The sequence below is a fragment of the Lonchura striata genome, chromosome Z (genome assembly GCF_050655825.1).
Source record: "Lonchura striata isolate lonStrDom1 chromosome Z, ASM5065582v1, whole genome shotgun sequence".
Taxonomy (NCBI): Eukaryota; Metazoa; Chordata; class Aves; order Passeriformes; family Estrildidae; genus Lonchura; species Lonchura striata.
The window spans coordinates 83,710,994-83,724,560 of record NC_140740.1 but is presented as its reverse complement, the minus strand read 5'-3'; the positions used below and the strand labels follow the sequence as shown (position 1 = coordinate 83,724,560).

Sequence of the window (13,567 nt, the reverse complement as noted above, 5' to 3'; positions counted from 1 at the left end):
AAGAAGGGACTTCCCAGCCTATTCCCAGGGTAGCTGTGAGCAAACAGCAACAGCATAAGGATTCAAAACACCATGTTAAGCAAAAGACTGGAGATGCAAATGAGGTTGCCCAGTTCCAAATAATGGAAATAAGAATTGCAGAAGGCCTGCTTGTAGTTAAGGATTGCTTAAGTGATGCAGCCTGGGCTGTAGTGCTATTCCCTGCACCATGGTCCCCACACCAATGTTGTCTGGGGTAGCAGCACTTCAGATATTTGTCCTGGGCAGCTGTCCCTGCCCTTGCTGTGCTGCATTTGCCTTCTGCTCTTTCCCTTCCGAACTGTGCATCAGTGACAGGACAGGGGAGAAGGTCAGGCAGCAGGCAAAATTGCCCAGCCCTGTGACTAAAGGTCCTCCCATCTTGTGCTACTAGGGCATACTGCAAAATGCAAGTCTTGATTATTCCTAAGCAAATGCCACTTCCACTCCCCAAACCAGGACCACCCTGCAGCAAAGGCACCCCATGTCAGAGAGCAAGATTATGTCTGTGATGATTCCACTGGGCAGAGACAACAACAGACACTACTGCCTGGTGTATTTTGTTCAAAGAGGAGAACCTCATCCATCACATGGACAACATAGAGGTCATTCCGGTGCATGAACAGTGCTGAAGTCCAACAGGTTTGCAAACACAAAGACATTTGCACCAGGGCCTGTACTAGTCTCTGAAGCTCCCTGAAGAAAGCTGTCCTGTGCTGACCCTCACCTGGTAAAAGGAAGGGAAAAGAAAAGAAAACTGCAACAAACAAAAAATACTTTTCCCATTGTGGGTGATGTGATCCTATTTCTGAGGGCATCAAAAAATATTCACTGTGATGCTTTCCAACCAGCAATTACTTCTCAGCACTACTCACAGCATCCCTGCTTTCCCCAAGCAATCACTTCTTTCTTGTTAATTTGCTATTACAAAAACAAGTTTGGAGACTAAGCCCCAGCCTGTCCTGAGCTCCTGCAGGGCAGCCCAGTCAGAGTTAGAGAGCACACATCCAAAGGTTTGGTGTCTCTGGGGGTAGAACATGCCCATGGAAGAGAACAGGGGTCTTCCCAGGCCAGGCCTGGGTGAATTCAGCTCTGGTCTGATCCTGTGCTAGCAAATTCTCCTAAAGATGCAGGCAAAGGCACAGGCTGCAGGGAGCAGACACAAGTCTCTGGGTGGAAAGCACTTACCCTGCACCCCAGCCCATGCCCTTTCTGCTGCAATATCCAGCTCAGCAGCTAGCCTGGCACCCTGCACACCACTCCACCTCACCTGGGAGAAGTTCAGCCCATTGAGTGGGTGGCACTGCTCTTCTACTTTCTCCACAGCGCCTGTCTGCTTCCTCAGCCGCTCTGCTTCCTGCGCCAGGAACAGATCCAGGACGGGGACGCCTCGTGACTTGATGTCTACCTCTGTCAGGGAGTTCACCATCAGCATCACCCAGACTGGCCTCTTCTGCTCCCAGTTGCCAGCAATGGCATTGAAGAGATAGTCTGCATACAGCCCTTTGCCCCGCTGGTCTGGGGTCATCCAGGATGGCATCATGAGCTTGACATACTCCAGGTGCCGCTTCAGCCGGCGGTAGATGTCTCGGGGCAGCACATCTTGGAGGTTCTTTCCCTGTGGCAGGAGTTGGCAGCTGGTGAGAGCTGAGATGGTGTAGGGGTCAGTGAGATCCAGCTCAAAGTACACGATGTGGCTCTGCTGGAAGGCTTTCTTGGAGTTCTCTGGGATAAAATCCCAGACACGTGTGTATGGGACATGGATGGTGCCAAAGAAATAAGATGGGGGATCTCTCTTGATTGTCCAGAGGAAGGAGTTCAGCTCATTTTGCTGGGAGAGAGGGAGACACAGCTGAGTAAGTACATGCATTTATGCCAGGCCACTGCAGCAGAAGGCTTAAGGAAAACTTAATGCTGCCAAACCAGCAGGTCACCTGGCTCAGCAGCTTGCCAGCATGGACTTTTCCTAAAGTGACTTTGCTCACATAAAGTCCTCTTTGCCCATTGTTTCTCTCAGGTCCTGAGGTAAAAATTCTGTTTTCATGAAATAAAAACATAAGAACATTGGCTTGGGTTTTCTCCTCCTGAAAGGTAACACTGCGTCTTCTCAACAGTACTGTCACCTGATATATCATCTGGGTATCTACCAAAAGCAGCAGCAGAGCACAGCCCTAGCACACCATGATTCAGGCACAATATTTACCCAACTTCTGCCTTTCACCAAGTCAAAAATTGGCACCACTTGCTGAAGCAAAGCAGGATTTCTATCACTTTCACCTCCCACTTCAGCACAGCAAGGCATCTTTCATCAAAGAAACTGCTGTAACAGTCAGAAAGTGGTACAGCATCATGGGTGGACTTCCCATTTGACTATGCTGGTTTTGGCTGGGGTGGAGTTCATTTTCTTCACAGTGGCTGGTATGGGGCTGAGTTTTTGATTAGTGCTGAAAACGGTTCTGATATTTTAGAGATGTTTCTGTTATTGCTGAGCAGTGCTTGCACAGAGCCAAGACCTTTTCTCCCTGTTAAATGACTGTGAGCATGCATGCTGAGGGTGCACAAGATATTGGGAGGGGATATAGCCAGGAGAGTTGGCCCTAACTGACTAAAGCAATATTCCATACCATATGGCATCATGCTCAGCACAAAAAGCCAAGGAGGGTAGGAGGAGAGGAGAGAGGACATTCAGAATTATATCAATGGGGGTTTGTCTTCTCAAATCACTGCTACATGTGATGGAGCCTGCTTTCCTGGGGATGGCTGAACATCTGCCTGCCCTGGGAAGTGGTGCATGAATTCCTTGTTTTTCTTTGCTTGTGTGCATGACTTTTGCTTTAGCTATTAAGTTGTCGTTATCTGAACCAAACAATTCACCCTTCCAGTGCTCTCTTGCAACCTCTCTTTCATGGAATGGGAATTTAATGAGTGCAGTTGACAGCTGGGATTATAACACAACAGCAAGACACAAAAAAAAAAATTAGTAACACAAAACACAGCTGGCAGGCAGACTTGCTGGAACAGGCAGAAATAAAGTTCTGCACATGGCAGACAGACACTCAGTAAAGACCCCTCATGGCCCAGCACTCTTTCTTGAGTAGCAGAGAAGAGCGTGCAATACCTTGGAAAATAAGTGAAAAAATTCCTCTGCAGGCCAAACCTGGCCTGTGGTTTCAGGATATCTACTTGTAAACACAGAGGATTAAAAAAAGCACCTTTTTTAAAATTAGCTTTTAAAACCTCTCGAAACCCACAGCCATCACAAAGTCAGAATCGGATTTAAATTTGTTCTGCTGGAAAACACACCTCACAGCATTACCTGAGATACCTCAATACAGGGTTGTGGTGCTCCCAGGGGACAGAGGAGCAGATGGGACAACATGGATCCTGCTTGAATCCTTTCAACTCACTTTACACCAGCAGCAGGCACAGCCTTCATCACCCACAGCACCCCACTGGTGGCACAGTACTTACTGGAACAATGGATACAACCAGTGTCTATCTGCACAGACAGGAATGTCTAAGAGAACAGGCTTCCAGATGCACTCAAACATCTGGTCAGTCTTGAGCCAGCAGATAACTCTAACCTCAGCACTGGGGCTAACTGTGCACGAGTGCTGATCTAAGAAGCCTACCTGACTGCCAAAAGCAGAACAGGCTACTTGGAGGAATTTACTGGAAGCACATTGCCTGTAAATTTCTGACACTAAAGATTCAGGGTCAGAAAGGTTAATCTTAAAGACTGTTCTGCAATGACTCATCCCAGACAATCTTCTCCTGCAGCTCTTTACAATGAATCCAGGCCACAGATCAGGCAGCACTTCAGCAAAGTGCTACCACCAGTCCACTTCACCTGCATGGACTACCGAATACAGAATATCCTGAGCTCAAAGAGACACCCAGGGATCATTGAAGTCCAACTCCTGGAGCTGCATGGGACGGCCCCCAGAACTGCACCGCATGCCCAAGAGCATTGAACAAACCAAATATATTCCAAAGGGCTCTTCAGACTGTTCTGCAGCAGATCAAGCATCTGAAGGATACTTTAGACCCTGACAACACCATCCTACAACTCTAAATCCTACGGGACAGTCCTAGAATGCACATCTGAATTACAGAGCACAAAAACTCTCCTGAAGACCATAGGAAGAAGGGTTAAGAAACATAAAAAGCATCAGGGGGGTACCAAAGATACAGGGCAACAGGTGAACAAAAATCTAATATAGACATGGGAAGAATACAGAAAAATGAAAATGCAAAGCAAAACAAGAGGGAAAATGAGAGAAAGTTCTCCCCCAACATTAGTCAGAAGGGGAAAATGAAAGGGCATGCCACTGTGGTGAGAAATAAAGTGGAAATAGTGGTGAGGCTGCAAGAAGGAAGGAAAGTGCTGCTTTCCATTTACTGCAAGTATAAAGACAGAAGAGGCACCTGGGACAGGCATGAGGTTAGGAGGTCAATATTTCTTTTCACACAAGTCTGATCATGTATGTGGGAGTGCACAAAACCAGCTACAACTGCAAGGAATAGTGCAGAACAAGTGGTTGCCAGCCAGCTTCTCAGGTCCTCAATAAATCCAGCAAGAAGGCTCAAACCCAGATGACTGGTACCAGACTTTAACATGATCATTAGCACTGCTCTGGACTACTGCACACAGCCCAGCTAGAAAGGCTTTTGGCATTCTACTCTTTTTTTTTTTCCTCTGCTTATCGCCACAACTTTCATAATCGGATACTGAAAACAGGACAATGCTGCCTGGTACCAGTGGTACCTCTGAAGAAATAAAATAGGCTATCAGGCACAGAGTACATGAAGTCTTCCTTTAAAGAGCCTCTAGCACAGGCAGAAGGAAAGCAGGCTGAGACATCGAAAAAATTTTCACACAGTTCTCAAGACCCTTACATTAAGAGGCAAAGCAGCTGAGCACTCTTTCTGACACTTGCATGTCAAAAGGAGTAGTCATGAACTTGAGAAATCACTCTAAGCACCAAGTACAGCTCAGACCTTCACAGAAAGCTTGGAGCCAGCATGAGAGGGCAGAAAACCTCAGTGTCCCACCAGTGATGAGGAACTCCCTAGACTCTGCAGGATCAGTTTCCAGGCACCAGCGGTTGTTATCATCACTAAGTGATGGATGGTACATGGGGAGCTCCCAAACCTCACTCTCCCTCTAAAAGGTGGCAGGACAGCTGCTCCGGACATGCTAGTGCTTCACACTCCTTTGGCATCTTGTTTTCTTTCCAAAGTGGAGACTGGAATCCCAGCACTGCTCTGCCTCTGTGCCAGACCCCTGCAAACAGTCTCCTGTGCAAGTGGGAGAAGGGGCAAAGCCCTCGGTGTGCCTGAGCACACCTGACTTCCCCTGCTGTACCTTTAGGCACTGCCACCTCCCTGCCCACCTCCCGGAGCTCTCACATGTCTCAGTGCAGCTTCAGAGAGGGAAAAAGCAAGGATATAATCTCACCCCAATACCATAAAAGGGAAGCTGTTAAACAGAGCTCTACGTAGCCGTGAAACAGCACAGGAGCAGCACTGAGGCTTGTTCAGCATCACACCATACACCATCACTGTGGCACCACACTTCCCGGAAAGCAGGCAGTAGGTAAAAGTGTTACAGCCCAATTTTCATTTGCAATAGGATCCTTTCACACAGCTGTTGCAATAAAAAAAAAAAAAAGCTGCTTTAAAACAAACAGATTACACTCAAAGAGTCAAAGTGTTGTCTTGTAGATTTATGGCAGCTGGGCTGTGCAGCTTGAGGAATATCAGTTCAGCAGCATAACAACAAAAAGGTTCATTAATAGATCAAGATCCATGGATATATATTTCTGTCTCCACTCTACAATTTTCTGGTGGTACCCAAAGTATTACTCATAATGGGAAAAATCCTGAGCAAAGAGGGCAGTCTCACAAGAGAACACAGGGCAAAGAGTGGCAGTCTCACAAGAGAACACAGGTCCCCCAGCTTGCTGCCACACAAAGGTCTAAGCAATCATCAGATCAAGCTATTTCTGAATGCTCAGCACTACGACATGATGCCTTCTCCTTTGCCTTACCCCCTCGGTAAGAAAGCTGGCAGTGTCACAGAGAATGCACTGGGACTTGTGGGATCCACTCCCTGCCACAAGACTTGGAAAACCTGCTTCTCAACCAAGGCTGCACAGGGAAAAACTCCACTGTCCACTGAGGTGCAATGGGGACACACAGGGATAGACAGCACCTCCTCAACAAGACAGGACAACAGTGTCCACTGCAAAAATTCTGGGAAAGCATGGTGCAAATCAAGGGTACTTCCTTGGAAGATGAGGTTCCTTCTGTTTGATTAAAAAACCTCAAGCCTCAGATTTTGCTCAGCTTAACTAGCACCAATAGCTTGCTTTTCCAGCACTATTTAGAGATCCATTATAGGATGCATCCTGTAGTCTTCAAATACAAAAATACTGCATTTGTCAAATATCTTACGTCACTTGAAGTGAGGCAGCAATGGTTCTTCTGGAAGAGAAAAGCAAAAGAGCCAAAGAAAATCAGAGAAATTGTCTTCTTTTTTTTTTCCCACAGAAACAAGTTCAAATTGGGCTGAATGACTTACTAATAAGAGTAAAATTGGCAATAATCCAGAAAACAATTCAGAAAAACACCAGGAGAAACAAAGAATTCACCTAGTGACATGACTCCAAACATCTAGAAGAGCATGAGAGTATAAAAAAACAAACAGAAAATTATCGACAGGAGGTTAAGGTAATGCAGGGAATATAGGCTCAGAGGTAAAGGAAAACTGCTGTCTAGAGACTGAAGAACTGGATGAGATCTCCAGACATGGACAACTTATAACTGGTCTGCTTCCTTCCATCTTCTACCTCATCTATGCAGACTATACATTTAAAAGCACAAAGTGTATACCTCGCTGTGCAGGGAGCTGCCCTCTGTGGTTTCACTGTCTTTCAGGACCCCTAATATTCACCACCTGACCTCACAGCCACACCTTCCAAACCTCAGCCCAGAACTGCACTGTTTCTCAATCCACAATATTCTCCTGCCTTATTTTTCTTGCTAGCTACAGAAGCCAAAGCACATGGCATGCAATATTTCACCCAGGCAGGCAGCCCTATAACCCTACCTATTATGGCTTCCTCCCTCTCTCTTATCTATCCTGGCACCCTATATTGTCATGTTCCTTTATACCTAATTGGGGCAAAGGTTTTACTCACCACGTTACGTGCCCATGCAACTATGGTAATGCACACAAAAATGTTAGCCACGTTTTTAAAAGTACTTATCTTGAGCTTTTGCCCACCTGCATTACTGACACTCTCAAGCTCAGCTTAAGACTGAAAGCAGAACTCACTTGGGGAATAAACACTGCACTGGTTACAGCTACTCAGAGAACACATCCAAAGCGCCAGAAATGAAAAAAAAAGTTTTTAACTAAAAAGCCACAGGTTAAGAACAGACAGATGACTTGTTTTGCTAAAGGGCATATATGGGGAAAAGTAGCCATATAAATTAATTGGCCCTCTATCTGGAACAACACATCATAAAATACTAACCAACTACAACTACAAGCATTCCACAATTAATCCCTGATTTCTGGCTTTGATTTTTCCAATACACTCTGATGTTAAGCAAAAAGAAAGCTGTACCAGACCACATTACTTAGTATCTGGAATACAACCCAAAGAGATTCTAGCATACTTTTTTTAAAATTAATTGCTTTCAAAGTCTCTCTTTTTCTTTTTTTTTTTTCTTTTTTTTTTTTTTTGAGAATGATAAGACACATTACTGGTTGTAGCTTTAACTATAATTTGGAGTCATGATGAGAAAGCCTTCTGAAGTACTGTAGGTTCTTTCCTTAAAATAGTAGCTTTTCAGGCAACAACACACATACTTCTTTCATGGCAGAGACTGAGGCAACCTGACAGAAGTTTGACCTAAGAGAGGTAGGAAAAGGAATCCTATAAAAACTAAAGTAAATTAAAAAGTGGTGAGGCAGGAACAAGACAGTATTCCCTAAGGAGTTCAAGTAAATATTCAAAAGGATAAACTCAACAGTTTTGTAAATAAGGCAAACACTGCCATTCCTAGACAATGTGGTTATTACCACTGTCCTAATGACCCTCGGAAACGGCCTGCCTATTCCAGAACTACAGGTGGTCTCACATTTTAATGACAGCGTAATCAGCAGATAATTACCTACCATTAACACATTTCACCTCCTGTCTTGCTAGCAACCGGCAGAACAGTCAGCTGTTTCTGAAAAAAATTTCCTGCAGGTCCCACCCAAACTGTGAAGTTATCTATTTCCGCAAGTACGACCTCTGCTCAGGAGCTGTCCTCTTTGTACTTGCCCTCACTGGCTCCTTGCAGTAGTTTCATACCAGCCCACATCTTTTGCACCTCATGCCCCCAAGGAGAAGGGGTTACCCTCTCCAAAGGCTTGACCTGGCTTTACAGCAGTGTCACAGCTGGCCACCTACAAATCCAGTTGACAAACTGGTTCCAAGCAAATTGTAAAGACACCCATCCCACAAGGTAGGGCTAGCTCTGTTTAACTCAAACTCAGGCAGACACCTCCAGTGAAATACATGCAGCTTGGCATTTGGCTGATTCCATAATTCCCTAAATCCTAGGAGAAGATATTCTGGGGAACAAGCATGCTCACAGAGGCTGGAAGGCTCCCAAGAACAAGGGCTGCATGTAGGTGCAGGAGCAGGTGAGAAAGCAAAGTCACAGAGCAGACCTTCCTCAGTTGCAAAACCTTTTGACACCTACCCTGCAGTAAGCCTGCTGTGGTTTTGGCACCTCCCCGGTGCAGCAGGTCTGCAATTACTTCTAAGGGCTTCCAGTTTCCTTAAGAGCTGTGCTGGTGGAGTTAACCCTGCCTGGGAGGGAAGGTGAAGTGGTGGTACACATATCCCAGAAGCACGTCAGGTCCAAGCAGATGCCAACAGACAGCACAGATGGCCTGTTAACACAAAGTAAGTTCAAGAAGGCTTTTCCTGCATGATTTTTGGTACTTTTATCTAAGATTCAAGCTTCAACAAGAACAACTTTTTCTGATGTTTCATGGAAATGACAGACACCGTCTACACCAGCTTCAGAGTGGCCATAATATCACCCCTAACTTGCAGCAGGGATCCTCTGCTGTGCTAACCACCCACCGGAGCTAAGTCGGTGCATGCTGCTCCTAGCTACGGCAGTCAAGCTGCTAAGTTTAGGAGACAGGCAAAACCTAATATAACCGCGTTTCCACGCCAAATGGCCATTTGCTGGTCCGAGCCTGTTCCAGCACGCTCAGCGTTCTGAAGTGGGACTCGGCGGTAACCCTGCGTGGGATGGTGCCAGCAAGTCACTCCCGGCCAGTCTGTCTTCTGGCGAGCAGCGCAGCTCGTCCTGCTCACCGCAGGAAAAACATCCTGCTGGGGGTCACCCCAGAGTCCTCCTCCCCCGTGCACGGTCCCAGCACCCTGCCTCGCAGCCCCGGGAAGCCGCGGTGCCGCAGCCGAGCGCTCCGAGGGGACGCGGCCGCGGCCGGGGCGGCCCCGCACGCCGCCCGCTCCGGTCACCGCGCCCCGAGGCGCCGAGCCGCGTCCCCGGGCAGGACAGCATCCCGGGCAGGAGGGCATCCCTGGCACCCCGGGCAGGACAGCATCCCGGGCAGGAGGGCACCCCGGGCAGGAGGGCATCCCTGGCACCCCGGGCAGGACAGCATCCCGGGCAGGAGGGCATCCCGGGCATCCCGGGCAGCACAGCATCCCGGGCAGGAGGGCATCCCTGGCACCCCGGGCAGGAGGGCATCCCGGGCAGGAGGGCATCCCGGGCATCCCGGGCAGGACAGCATCCCGGGCAGGAGGGCATCCCGGGCACCCCGGGCAGGACAGCATCCCGAGCAGGAGGGCATCCCGGGCAGGAGGGCATCCCTGGCACCCCGGGCAGGAGGGCATCCCGGGCACCCCGGGCAGGAGGGCACCCCGGGCAAGAGGGCATCCCTGGCACCCCGGGCGGCGCTTACCTTTCTGCGGAGCGGGCAGGCGGCGGCGCGGCCGAGCCGGGCTGTGGCCAGCAGGAGGAGGGAGCCCTGCAGCAGCAGCAGCAGCAGCAGAAGGAGCAGCAGCAGCAGGCGGCACGGCCCGCCGGGGCGCACCATCCCCGCGCTGCGCGCAGACCGCGGACCGCGTCCTCCTGCGGGCTCTGTTTCGTCCCCCCACCTTGCCGTGCTTCCGCACCCCCGTTTTACTTATTTTTTTCTTTCTTTCCTTCTTTTTCTTTTTCTTCCTCCTTTCCTTTCCTTTCCTTTCCTTTCCTTTCCTTTCCTTTCCTTTCCTTTCCTTTCCTTTCCTTTCCTTTCCTTTCCTTTCCTTTCCTTTCCTTTCCTTTCCTTTCCTTTCCTTTCCTTTCCTTTCCTTTCCTTTCCTTTCCTTTCCTTTCCTTTCCTTTCCTTTCCTTTCCTTTCCTTTCCTTTCCTTTCCTTTCCTTTCCTTTCGTCTTTTGCCTCCTTCTTTTTTTTTTTTTCTTTTTTTTTTTTTTTCCCTTCTTTCCTCCTCCCTGTTAGTTTTTGGTTTCGGCCGCCCGGTTCAATCCCAGATCTCTCTCAGGAGCAGCCTTGTCCCCCAGCCAAGCCCTCCAGCCTCTGCCCCCTCCTCTTTAAGGGTCCCCTGCGGGGCGTGGGGAGGAAGGGGAGGGCGCGGGGCCGGTCGCGGCGGAGGCGGAGGCGGTGGGGCAGCATCGGGGGTCCCGCAGCTCCAGCCGGCCGGGCAGGGCCACGCTGGGACCTCTCCTGGCCCCGAGGGGCTGCGGCAGCTGCGTCCCCCAGCCCGCAGCCCTCGGCAAACCCACCGCGCCCGGGCTCGTCGGGAGCGCAGCATCCCGGCTCTGTCCGCCCGGGGCCAGCCCGCCTGTTCTCTGCCCTTCCTAACTGCTCTCTTTAGAATATATAGCGGAATATCCTGATTCTTCGCAAGTTTTTATATTGTCCGTTGGCTTTAATTATTTTTGGCTCATCCTTGTTTCATGGGTGGCCATTCCAAATCTGCGCACCCAGTGTGCTTTGCATAAGCTGCGTTCGCAGCATCACCAGAGTTTTCTGAGTGGGGAGGATCCACAAGGGCTGTTGAGCCCAACTTTTCAGGGAATGGCCTATACAGGGATCACATCTGCCATCTTGGTGTTATTAGTACCGTGCTCTAAGTGTGAACCTTACACAATCAAAACTACACCAAAGAATATATCAGTCTCTAACAGTGAAATTCAGCTGTCCCTGCCCGGAAGGCTAGTGTTTAAATATTCACAAAAGTACACCTTACTGCTAAGTACAGTCTTAAAAATATTGAGAAAAGCCAGAAATGCACCAGATTTCAATCCAGCGCAAATTAAAAGAATGAGCTTTCATAGCTCTCAAAATATTCTGTAGTCTCCTCCTGATAATTTTATTGTGGCATGTGTATGTACATAATTCCGATATAGCAAAACTGTTAGCACTTTTAAGGCTTAAACTGGGTAGACCTTTAAAGTTAAAATGCTAATAATCTGTGGCTCACTAAGGTGTGTGGCGTTATTGTATGGAACAATACTTCCCGCTCATTCCTACTTGTTTTAATTAAATATTTTTCAACAACAAAGCCAAAATCTATTGAAGCCTTTTATAAAAAGACAATAGAAGTCAAATGAAAAGTAAAAGGCATGCCACTCTACAAAGCAGTATATTTTTGTTTAAGTAAAAGAATAAGTTGTTCCTTTTATGCTGCTCATTCTCTATGATAAAGTTTTCCATCTTTTCTCAATATGATTATATATAATTATATTCGTTATATATAATTATAATATAGTAAATATTAGTAATATATAATATTATATTAGCAATATATATTATATTAACATTTTAGTCATATATACTGTACAGTAATAGCATTTTTATAATTTCTACGTAAGTAGTGACCACTGTGTTCACTGTCCTGAGGGGCTGAATGATGTTTCTTCTGATCTGAAGTTTTTTTTTTTTTAATTGCTGGTAGTCCTGACCTACCCTTGGGCTTAGTACACAGGATGAACAAAGATGGTCTTAAAAGACAACTATAATTTCTTTATTAATGTGGACCATTGCTTCCAACGCTGTGTATGTGAAAATACAATGCACAACACAACACAAGAAAGCATTTCTGGCTGTTTGCAGACTCAGATAGTCACTGTCTCTTTAGCTTTCTACTAAAAGCTATATTCAATATTCTTACTCCCAAACACATCTTTTTCTACCCCAGAGATCCAGATATCTATCCCAAGGTTAAATTCTGGTTTAGAGTCAATACCAAACTTCCCATCAGCTCAAAGAAAGAAAAGGTGCCATTCTTTACTTTTGTCTGGGATTTTTTTGGTGTAAATTAACTGCCTCCAGAAGAAACCAGGCAGAGCCTAAATCCTTAATTGTTTAGAGCAAAGAGTATTTTTTGACCAAGGATATTTTAATTATCATTGGTTTTGGGGTATTTTTGGTTTGTTTTTGTTTGTTTGTTTGTTTTTGGGGTTTTGTTTTGCTTTTGTTTTTGTTGTTGTTATTTTATTTTGGTTTGGTTTGGTTTGGTTTTAGCAGGGGAAAATACTACTGGCACTTAGCCAGCCATTCCAGATACTGTAACAATGAGAGCAAGAAGTGCAGGTATACCTCTTTCTTCATCTGCCCCCCAGAAAAGAACCCTAATTTAACACTGGAGCTTCTAATAGTGAGTTTCCTCACCAGTGATAGATAGTCAAGCAACTTTGCTGAACATCACTCTTAGTAGACATTTGGTCATATGTATGTCTGGAATGAAAACCATACTATGCCCTGATCAGTCTAGAGAGAATAAATTTTTAATGGCAGAGACGTGCTGGCAGACCAATTAGGTTTCTTCCGTGTGACCATTTGGTTTGCTTTTTGTTTTAAAGTAGCAAATACATACAGTGGTTTCTGAAATACAGTGCACAGGCTTACAAGCAATGCATATTAACATGCTACTTGGCCTTATTTTTGAATTTGTGGGAAATGCATTCTTTGTGGTGAATTGCTAATGAAAAATAAGGAATGAGAAAAGACAGAGGCAGTGTCTTAAAGAGATTCCAAAGTAATTTTTATTTGCACTGTGACATTTCAGTAAAAAGCCACACCCTAGCTCTAATAGCAGAAACCTAAGAGATAAACACAGCATTTTTATTTAATAAATTTCTGCCTGTATCATGGCCAGGATTTGTTTATCCCAATCCCTTGCAAATGTCTTCAAAATGTCCTTACATCTAGGCATGTGCTCATGAACATTGTACAGAAAGGGTAAACAAGCACGCACTTAAATTCTTTTCTGGATCAGGGTGTTGGACCACAGATAGTCTGTGCCCTGAGGTGTCACTGGTACTTAATTCAAGGTAATTGAAGGAGCTGTGTTTGCTGCAGCAGCACAGTTTGAGCAGCTAGTTGAAGCAGCTGTCATGCACAAGCAGCTGCTCACACATCCCAAGCTTTAGGTATGCCTACAGATGGGGCCAGGAGGTCACCTGGGCTGTGTGCAAAAACAAACTGCATCTTTTTTTT

The 13,567-nt window shown here is 46.5% G+C and overlaps 1 protein-coding gene across 3 annotated transcripts in view; it reads right to left on the bottom strand.

The window, feature by feature from the left end:
• The window catches only part of TRABD2A (TraB domain containing 2A), an 82,349-nt gene extending 70,787 nt beyond the window's left edge, over positions 1–11,562 (bottom strand). Inside the window, exons 1-2 of one of the 3 annotated variants that reach the window (XM_085567713.1) lie at positions 10,025–11,562; positions 1,289–1,849 (exon numbers count right to left, since the gene is read on the bottom strand). In XM_085567713.1, coding sequence (XP_085423839.1) covers positions 1,289–1,849; positions 10,025–10,159 — 696 coding nt within the window. In that variant the 5' untranslated portion in view covers positions 10,160–11,562. Of the gene's footprint in view, positions 1–1,288; positions 1,850–8,209; positions 8,766–10,024 lie in introns of those variants that run through there. The other 2 variants (XM_085567711.1, XM_085567712.1) reach the window with 2 other exon arrangements.
• Positions 11,563–13,567: the final 2,005 nt, after the last annotated feature.